This window comes from Abramis brama, assembly GCF_963993115.1.
Source record: "Abramis brama genome assembly, chromosome: 3".
NCBI lineage: Eukaryota > Metazoa > Chordata > Actinopteri > Cypriniformes > Leuciscidae > Abramis > Abramis brama.
The window spans coordinates 54,416,032-54,426,226 of NC_139965.1; the positions used below are offsets into that span (position 1 = coordinate 54,416,032).

Genomic DNA, 10,195 nt, shown 5'->3' on the forward strand with positions numbered 1-10,195 from the left:
TATAGTTGAAACAGCAGTTTCTTTACTGGGTGAAAATAATAAAGAATAACGTACGTGTGTGTGTGTGTGTGTGTGTGTGTGTGTGTGTGTGTGTGTGTGTGTGTGTGTGTGTGTGTGTGTGTGTGTGTGTGTGTGTGTGTGTGTGTGTGGTGTGAGAGAGTGTGAGGGACAGAGAGTGAGAGAGAGGGAAAATGTTAAACTACAGTAGGTACAGTATATACAGGTTTCACATACAAGTTATTAGAGCACTGACATTTGAGTTAATCTGAGAACATCTTCTTAGAGTCATACACGTCTTTTCCCTAATAACTACTCTACTCCAGTTCCTCATCAGTTGAGGAAGTATATTCCAAGTCTTCCTCTTCAGAGAAGTCATGTAAGGACAATGTTTGCAGTCCAAGAATACTTTTGTATGTTGTGCGTGCTGTAGCCAGCTGTGCTTCAACTTCACACAATCTTCTCTTCAAAACACACAGTAGTCCCTCACGTCCTTTCTCCATTAAGCCCTCTGTACTGCCTGAGAATGTGGGGGGAAAAAAGCCAATGGTTACCAGAGAAGCAAATCGAAGAAAAAATACAAAATATTTATTGTTCTTACATTTCCCATCAGTGTCTTCAGTGAGCTGAAATGTAAAGTCTTCAATCAGTCCAGCAACATTCCTCATGTACTCCATGTGCTGCTTGACTTCGCGAACCACAATAACTTTTTCTTCTTTTAGTCTTGTCAGCATCATTACCTTGTCAAAAACATTTTTTTTCCGCTCCATATCACCATGACCTGCAATACATTACATCATTGTTATCTTACAACCTCCTATAAAAATATTGGGACAGAAGATATTTTGCATGCTGTACTACTAATGTATGATAAACATTATCTTTTATAATGTTTGCTTTAAACAAATTAACCAATCGTATTGATAGAGCGTGACATGATAGTTACAGTGATTCTATTTTGATGTGTCTGGCTTTATCCTATATCCTGTTGTATTTTTATATGTGGAGAGAATCGAGAGAGTATTGCTTGAGAGACTCCCGTCCGTTTTGAATAAACCCTCTGATGGACATTTACTGAAGTCTGTCTCATTCATTATATATGCTACGCAAAAAAAAAGTTAGGTTAGGTTATTAGACTCGGCTAGTTGATGACTGAAAACACAAGAGCTGGAGTATAAAAGTTATTTAGTGTCGATTGTAGTGCTGTCACTTTTGAGAAAAATCTCATTCGAACAGATATCGGATATCAAGCAATGTATCCGATTATATTCGAATATCTATGAGCCTTGCTTATTTCCTTAATATTGTTTGGATCTTAATATTGTGGAGAATGTTCGGAGCGCTCACACATGTGTCTGGCGCACGTGCACGCACACGCAGCATACACACACACCTTATCTTTAATGGTTACTTTACCATCTTCGTTCGGTGTAGAACCCAAAATATTTCTCAACACTACTTTTTAAATGAGTTTGGGTTGTAATTGCATGTCTGCTCAGGCTGGCCGTTCTGTGCATTATCTCCAGAGCTAAAATCTCACGCATTGGATTGGTTTCACACGCCCACACCCTCGATTTATCATGCTGTAGTGTCAACCCAGTCGGTCTAATACCAGTTCCGGGACCGGGAATATCTCCCTCATATTGATAACGGCCTCCTGAAGCACACAAATGACTTCAAACAAAGCCCTTCATTAGACTTTCTCTGGTTCAAATCTCCCGGAATCTAGAGGGAGCGTGCATGTGAGACACAGAGACCGCTCCAAACCGGGCAGCGCGCGCACGGCAGTGAGGAAGGATGGAATTACTAATTATAGACTGTAAAAATGCGCTATTACACGTCACTTTAAAAGCCGGATAGTTTATTAATAGTTCGGTTTCGGATATTTCACGTGATGTCCGAATGTATATTCGAATATCGAATAAAAAGTGACAGCCTTAGTCGATTGTGGACGCTCTGTGTCGATTGTAGATGCAACTAGGGATGCAACGGTACACGGTAAAATCCCGGACCGTTCGGTCAGCCCTGCACGGGACAATCTACCCTCGTGTCCCACGGGACTTCGGTTTTGCCATTGAGTTCACGCTGATCCTTTTAGTTTTTGCTTTAGGCGCCGTTCACATATCGCGCCTAAAAACGCGTAGAAAACGCTAGGCGCGCTGCGTTCTCCTTTTTCCAAAGCGCAAGGGCGGTTGCGCTCCGGAGGCGTCTGTCGTTGCTAAAGCAACCATCAGCTGCGCTCTGGTTGGTTCTTGTCACGTGACCTACGGTGCGCTTGCGGCATTCTGAAAAGTTGAGAATTTTGTGCTTGGGACATCGTTAGTGCCAACCAGACAGTGTTGATAGACTCATTTTTTTGCACAAGAATCTCTCAATAGTGGATGAGTAAATAACATTGCACTTTGTATCCTGAATGCAGTATTTTTTTTATTATATTATTTTGCTCTGCTTTTTTTTATTTAAAGCACAAGCTAATTTATGTTTGTTAAAGGTAAAAGTGCACTTTTTCTTTCACATTGATCACTTCATATACCAGTATTCAAGGTTTGGAATTGGGATCCACTTGAATATTTTGAAGTGTGTTTGTTTACATTTTGTATTTCATATAAGTGATAGTTGAAGAGGTTGTATTATTTAGTGTTGTTCAGTACAGACTAGAGTGTTTGTTTATTCCATACATTGATGTTCTTCCTACTGTGACATTCTGTTTATGCTCATAAGAAAAATAAAACATATTTTTGGGATGAAATAGCAGTCTCTTTCTGCACAAAACATGTACCGAAACCGAACCGAGACCGTGGCCCAAAAACCGAGGTATGGACCGTACCGTGGGCTATCTGTACCGTTGCACCCCTAGATGCAACAGTTTTATTTATTCAGTGTTGATTGTAGACGCAACATTTTTATTTTGGATAGTCAGATTTAGCGAAAATCCATTACAATTTCATAGGAAGTACTTACATTCCCATGGCCAAGAGTAGTTATCCACAGCCAGTAGTTCATTGGGAGGAGGCAGTTTTTCAACTTCCCCCACAGAAGCATTGTGGTCATTGATGGCAACTTCCAAGGCTTTCTTCTCAACAGCAATCTTTTTTCTCAGTTGATGCCTTCGCTTATTCCCACCTACAATGAAAAACACAAAAACGAGTATGCATTCACACGATGACTACACAACAACACCATACAAAATAAGACTTCACAATATGCATGTATGTGTTATGATTTTTGTGAAAGAAGTTGTGTGATCATTTTTGCATCACAAGTTTCATTATCATTTGAAAAATTGTGGATTTCTTTTTTAAAAACTGAATCTTTTTTAAACAATCATATTATTTTTAAATAAAGGACAAAATTGGTATGTCAGGACAGCCATATTGGAAAAATGTGGATATTGCACTCAACCTTGTTATGATTTTGACAGTCAAAAGATGATTTTTATATAAATGGCATTGCTATTTTTACTATGTATAAATCATTACTGAATTAATTATTTTTTTTACAAATCTGCATTACAAGTGGACTTTTCTGCTCTCACCAGACTGACGATACAGCTGAAATTTTCGCTGTTTGATGCCCAAATATAGCCCCTCGATGGTCCTCTGCAGGTCATTTTGGATTGTTGCACCTTTGGACAACAACAACAAACAAATTAATTAATACCCATTTCAATTTACAATCAGTCTATTTTCAGATCCCCTGTACAAGAGCAGAGACAACGATTCTTTAAAATATGCCATCAAATCATTTTTTTTTTCAAACTACCTGAGGTCCACTGCTGAACATCAGACACCCACTGCTGGACTGTGTCTTGCTGTAGAGATAACTCTGCGGTGAGGTTCTCCAGGTCCTTTGTTGCCTCTGCAATCTTTTGTACAGTCTGTCCAAAATAAATATATGTGTTAACAAATGCTAAGACACATTTAAAAAAAAAAAAAATGTTATTATACATATTTGCCTAGTTAGTACCTTGACGTATCTTTTGGCCAGTGTCCGGTCAAGGTTTTCTGCCTTTCGCTTGTTCCAGCCACTTGCCTGGATTGTTAGCATGTCTGTACGAACTTGACACACAATGTATGTGCAGTAATTTAGGTAATTCATTCAAAATGAGGACCAAAGGTCAGATACTACATTGATAATTCTCTAATATTGTCACATAAACCTGGAAATAATCATACACTTAATCAGAAGTTAAATTATTATAAAGAAAATCCTGATCAGTGTAAAAGTGCTGACTAGACAGTTGTTTTCTAAGGGAGCAGCATGGAACTCTAAAATGCAAAGGCCAAGGATCAGTGTTAAAACCTCTTGGTCTCAATTTGGACAACTACATGAAAAATCTTACCGGCTTTTGACATGTACTTGGAACAAATGGCTGCTCGGGAGAGGAAGCTATTAACCTGTTCAACCTCCTCCCCGATTGTTGTTCCAGCTCCTTCTTGATTGCGCCCCCCCCATTTTAACTGTAACAAATTTACATGAATGTTATCACTTAGAAAACAACACGTAGAGGCAGAGGACAGACAGTCATAATGTGTGGTAAAAATGGTAAGAAATACATCTAATTGTCATTATTGGACATCGGTGTTTTAAGCCCCCAACGGGGCTTTCCAGGCAGCAAGGGGATGGTTAGGTTTAGAGTTGAGGTTAGGGTTAGCTATCTGGAAGGAGCCATTTGGGGCTTAAAACACCATTGAGCGTCATTATTACCTCACACATCCAGGAATGCGCTTTTGCATGCATGATGGAGAGAAATGGGCGCATATTCAGCAAGTCCTTCATCTCTGGACAGTGGTCCACAACTCTCTGCAGATATGGCCAATATTTGCAGACCACATCAGAGCAAAAAAACTGGACAGTCTGTGAAGCTAGCTGTTTCTGGAGATATAATGGGTATGCAAATATTTCTCCTCGGAACATATTCAGTGCCTTCAGCAAAACCCCATGACGGCAGACAGCAACTTCAACACCTTCCTCGTCTAGTTTGTTTGCAGACTTGTTAGCGGACTCTCGTGCTGCGGTCCACTGACCCAAACCACATCTCCCTTTCCCTGGATTCTAAAACAGATGAGGGCAAATACAGATATTTACACAGTTACATTTTACAAAATAAGCTGTACATCATGGTATTTTGGTATTTGAAGCAGTAATGCCACTCATTTACTTAAACCAAATAATGATTACATTAAAAAAAAGGCAAGCATTCATAAAAATTTTAAACTGTGTTGTTACACAAAAAATGTATCTTACATGTCCAGTTGTTCCATGGATGTAGTCAACAAAGGAGGACACCTCAGCATCGTTCGCCAAAAATACTCCATCGAAGAACCCATCAGGTCTTGAAAGAAATATACAGATTTGGGTTAAATTTATAAAAGTCATTTGTGGCTCACTAGCATTTTGTTGTACATGAATGTTACACACCCTGGTTGGCTTTTAAAACGGTACAATTTGCGATTCCCATCCACTGACACTGCCAGCATGGAGGGTGTGCATGCAGGACACTGAAAATGCTGGACCTGAGAGAGCTTGTCAACCTCGAATTTGGCATAGGCCCATTCAAGGAAGGCCCTCTGCAATGTGTCCCCACATATCTTACCACTCTGAGAGCAAAAGTGAAAAACAAAACAGTAAGTAAATGTTTTGAAGGTTGCCTTCAGATCTGTCAAGAAATATGTGCTGAAACTTTAGGGATTGTAAGAAGAAGTCCTAACAATGAATTATTTATTTAAAGGTGATCCAAACAAGACAACTTAAATGATGAGTCCACTCACTCGCCCAAAGAGTTTTGTGCGACACTCGAGCATGCTGACAAAAGCTTGTCTCGACATCCCTGGCGCAGTGATTTTTAGATCCTCATACGTGGTGAACAAGTCCACCATGTATAAGGTCTCAAAATTGACAGTGGCTGGCCAGTAACCACTTTCAACCAGATCGCTTATGGTCACTGGCAAGGTTTTTCCACAGGAGCAGTTCACTGATGGAAGGAAGAGGTTGTACCTTCCTGAAATTTCAGAGATTATTAAATTATCTCTTGTTCACAAGAAACAAAAAAACACAATATGAATAAATAAATAAATAAACCTTACCATTCATTCCAATTAAAATGACTGGCTTTCCCTTGGAAAAACTTGTTTTACCAGTGGAGCAGTCACAGCAGGGAGTAACAATCGGTAACATGCAATCTAAAAATTAGAATTAGTTTACATATTAGAGTAAATGAAACCAAAAACTCAATGTGGTTGTTTCTATCAAACAAAACTTCATCCAGCATGTTTGTTGGAGTAAACCAGGGTGTGTGTAAAATGTAAAACAGCCAATGTAATCTTAGACTTAAAAACTACCTTTTTCATGATAGGAGAATTTCCCTCCCTCATGCTGCTGAACAAAAGTGGATGGTGGCAGGTGTCTGAAGAACCCCTCCACCATGGATGCTCTGTTATGAAGCACCAGGGCCTCATGTGTGGAAAGGTCACAGGCTGTGCAGTAGAGTGATCGAGGTAAGCAGTCCCTACACATCACTACTGCAGCCTTGTGTCCACAGTGATGGCAAACTCCCTCCTTGGGCTTCTCTGATGACAACATATTGTTGACCATGAAGGGCCTCATTACGGTCCAATTCTCCAGGGAGGAAGTTTGCCTGTTTCTCCAGTGTGATGGGAGAGGTTTTTCAGCACCTCCACTTCCCAAGAGGTCTCTGACGTCTTGAATAAGGGAGTCTGAAAATGAAAATTGAAGGCAGCAATGGAAAATCTGGGCAATTATCACATCACAAATGAGAAAACAAGTAATAAGGGAGAAATACCAAAATTTTCTATGGTGACAGTGTCAGTTGTACTAGTAGAAGGATCACAGGAGGGCGTAGTAGCGCTTGCTGAAGAAACTGCAAAAATATGAATATCCATTTAAAACTTGCTCAATGAATAATGAATGCAACTAATGATAAAAAAAAACATACAAAATACCAACCAGTAGCTGAATTGCGCTTTCGTTTCTCCCCAGCTCTACATCTTTTTGGATGAGGTTGTCCGTCTTTGTCCTCATCAAGCCAAACAATCTTTGTGGATTGTTTTGATCCACTCTCAGTGTGTCCATGCTGATCCACCTAAATAAACAATTTAGCCACAGAATAAACAGTTAAAAAAAAGAATAAAAGTTATTGCCACCTACAAACATCTCATTATAAAACCAATGTTATAATATTAAATTAAAAAAAAAAAATCAGTCTAACAGTTGTGGTCCTGTACTGACAGATCTAGAAAAACCTTTATACATAAAAAAAAAGGAAAGTCAAACGTTTTGACAGCATATTGAATTATACTCTAACTGGCTCTAACATGTGAACTAAGCTCAGCACTATAGCTTGCATTTGAATAAAGACATTAAACCAGTTAACTTACTATAATAATTGCACTTTGTTTGTAGTGTTTTTTGCACCTTAATAATTCTTCCCTGCTATATCTCAGATTGTGGTCTTAGACATTGTAATTAGTATGCATTTTCCTCCATTTATAATGTTATTTAGGTTAATTTGCTATATAATGTTATTTACCTTGCACTCATCCAGGAACGCATCAACCAGGTATATGGCATCTTCGGGGTCAAGGTCATTCATTTTTTCAAGTTATTTTAGATGCTTCCTTTTCCTCCTTATTTATAACTTTTCCTGCTTATTTTCCGTCGCTTCGTCTTCTTCTTCGTCTTCTTCTTCTTCTTCTTCTTCGTGGGGCCACAAGGCCATGACGCGACCAAACCCATAAAAGGCTAAAAGCAGAGCGCACCACACAGCGGTAGATTTAAAAATTAGTTAAACACAGCGGACGAAATCTCGGGCCAAACAAAACGTTACAGTTTCACATTATTCTGGCAAGATTTGAAAAATATTCGCAACAACGAGCAAGCGAGGGGTTATGTACATTCACTGAGTGAATATTATGAAAATAAAATATATATTTTTCGCTAGAAATGTAATCAAAACTTATTTTTATGCAGAATCTAACTCAAAATATGATATTTTTCACAAAAAATTAGAGAAATGTCCCCCATGTTTTTTGTTTTCGCAGCCGGAATCTTGAAAGTCACGTGATTTGGACGGAAAATGTAACAGTCATACAATTCAAGGCCCATAGGAAAAGAATAGGCAAAAAAAATGTAACAGTCATACAATTCAAGGAGAGCCGCTAGGGCAACGATAGCAGGGTCCATAGCAACTAAACAAAACGTTACAGTTTCACATTATTCTGGCAAGATCTGAAAAATATTCGCAACAACGAGCAAGCGAGGGGTTATGTACATTCACTGAGTGAATATTATGAAAATAAAATATATATTTCTCGCTAGAAATGTAATCAAAACTTATTTTATGCAGAATCTAACTCAAAATACGATAATTTTCACTAAAAATGAGAGAAATGTCCGCCATGTTTTTTGTTTTCGCAGCCGGAATCTTGAAAGTCACGTGACTTGGACGGAAAATAATAGGAAAAAGAAAATGTAACAGTCATACAATTCAAGGCCCATAGGAAAAGAAAGGGCAAAAAAATGTAACAGTCATACAATTCAAGGGCCATTATTGTAACCACTCTACGTTTTGCACTTTGGACCAATGTAGTCAGTGTACGTTTTTATATGAGACTGGGTTGCCCAAGGCCTATCTGTTTCCATTAAAAATATAACTCAATTAAAAATACTATTCGGCCAGTGGAAAAGATGAAATGTATTTTACACTATTTGATTTATGTATTCAAAAACAAGACAAGGATAGGCAAGTACATGATTTTTATTAATGTAATGTGTCTTGTACCGTTAAACATTATCATGTGGATGAATAATCATATGCAAATGATATGCAGATGAGGATATGCATAGTAAAACTAGGCGTTGTAAGCTCCATATATGGTTATTTCGGGGTGGAGACGCATGTGTGCACAATCTTCCACTGACTGGGATTTATAAAGTGAATTCTGCGCAGGTTCTGGCGTACGAACGGTTTTATAAGTCTGAATATTTTTTTGCGTACGTCATTTTTGGCTTTCAGGCGCAATTTTTGTAAGGTTTTAGTAAGGTTCCTACACACAGTTTTATAAATGAGACCCCTGGGGAATAAATCTTGGGGAATAAATCAGCTATTCTCTTTCCTGGCCTTATTTGGGAAATTTCTACAAAAAGTTTTAGTAGCTACGGTTTCAATATTAAAATAGTCTTGGCATTGAAGGCACTATAGGAACTGCCCTTTTCCAGAAATCAGTGACTTATTTACGTTATTTTGATCCTTTACACCAGTCGGGGGGATTTGGCTAGACTCTCTTAGCAGACTAATCTAGACTGTGTCATCTGTGAATTACATCATGCTTATTCTCGCACTATGATATACATATTGATATACATATCAATATATATAAAGATGAGCAAATGCTCACTCTAATATGATCATATTTATAATATTATAATATTTGTCCTCGGAAGATCTCTTTAAAGGAACAGTGAGGAGAAACGTTGAGAAAAACATTTTGAACGAGTATCAAGAATATTTTAAATGGAACAAAACAAAACAAGAAACCCTATTAACATGCTCCTTTGTGGTAGCCGTAATAACACTCATAGATAAACCAAGATTGTATATACATAAATAAACAGGACATTTTAAAGTAAAAACAAACTCATTAAAAATTAGCCATTGCAATGCATGCTGGGAAAGATACACTGTCCTAATTGGAACAAGACTGATAGCAGGAGTGGAATGAATCTCTCCAACCATTCATTAAGTTAAATAGGATAATTAAAGGGCAAGACTGAACTGTAGTTATGACCACTCTACGTTTTGTACCTGCATGATTTAAGCCCTTATGCTGCCTAAAATGCGTAAACTGCCCAGCAACAATGAAACCCAAAACCCAAGCCAACGTATTCAATTAAAAGCAGCTTCAGTCTAGGTAACTGCTGACATCATTGAGTGCATAACTCATGCTCTCTCTCCGTTCTCACTCTTTATCAGGCAAACATAATTAATGGAAGTGAAGCAGAGAAACATGCTGCAGCTTTATAGATTTTTGATGGTAATCAGTCGGATTAATTATGTGATATATGTCCCTTGTTAAGTTAATCGCACCCGGGTAAATACGATGCATGAACTTTGATAACAAACTGGCAGTCAGGCCCCCAGACTCTAAAATCAATTTGCCAAGTTCCACAAATCACTTAG

At 38.3% G+C, this 10,195-nt stretch overlaps 1 protein-coding gene across 1 annotated transcript; it reads right to left on the reverse strand.

Moving 5' to 3' along the window:
- Window positions 1-8,634, reverse strand: LOC311079732 (uncharacterized protein). The gene is made up of 16 exons (XM_084109391.1): window positions 7,547-8,634; window positions 6,964-7,099; window positions 6,800-6,877; window positions 6,339-6,713; window positions 6,084-6,179; window positions 5,769-5,998; window positions 5,419-5,597; window positions 5,245-5,332; window positions 4,705-5,052; window positions 4,340-4,457; window positions 3,964-4,055; window positions 3,760-3,874; window positions 3,533-3,622; window positions 2,959-3,120; window positions 599-778; window positions 1-517 (listed from the first exon to the last, which is right to left on the reverse strand). The coding sequence occupies exons 1-16, from the start codon at window positions 7,607-7,609 to the stop codon at window positions 315-317; spliced, it is 2,553 nt and encodes an 850-aa protein (XP_083965517.1). The 5' UTR covers window positions 7,610-8,634; the 3' UTR covers window positions 1-314.
- Window positions 8,635-10,195: the final 1,561 nt, after the last annotated feature.

Bases quoted from the DNA above. Each gene is read 5' to 3' on its own strand.
- LOC311079732 (XM_084109391.1), bottom strand. From the start codon at position 7,609: ATGAATGACCTTGACCCCGAAGATGCCATATACCTGGTTGATGCGTTC. The intron at 5,999-6,083 runs GTAAGGTTTATT...CTGAAATTTCAG, and splicing joins CATTTTAATTGGAATGAATG to GAAGGTACAACCTCTTCCTT. The intron at 779-2,958 runs GTAAGTACTTCC...AATGTATTGCAG, and splicing joins CTACTCTTGGCCATGGGAAT to GTCATGGTGATATGGAGCGG.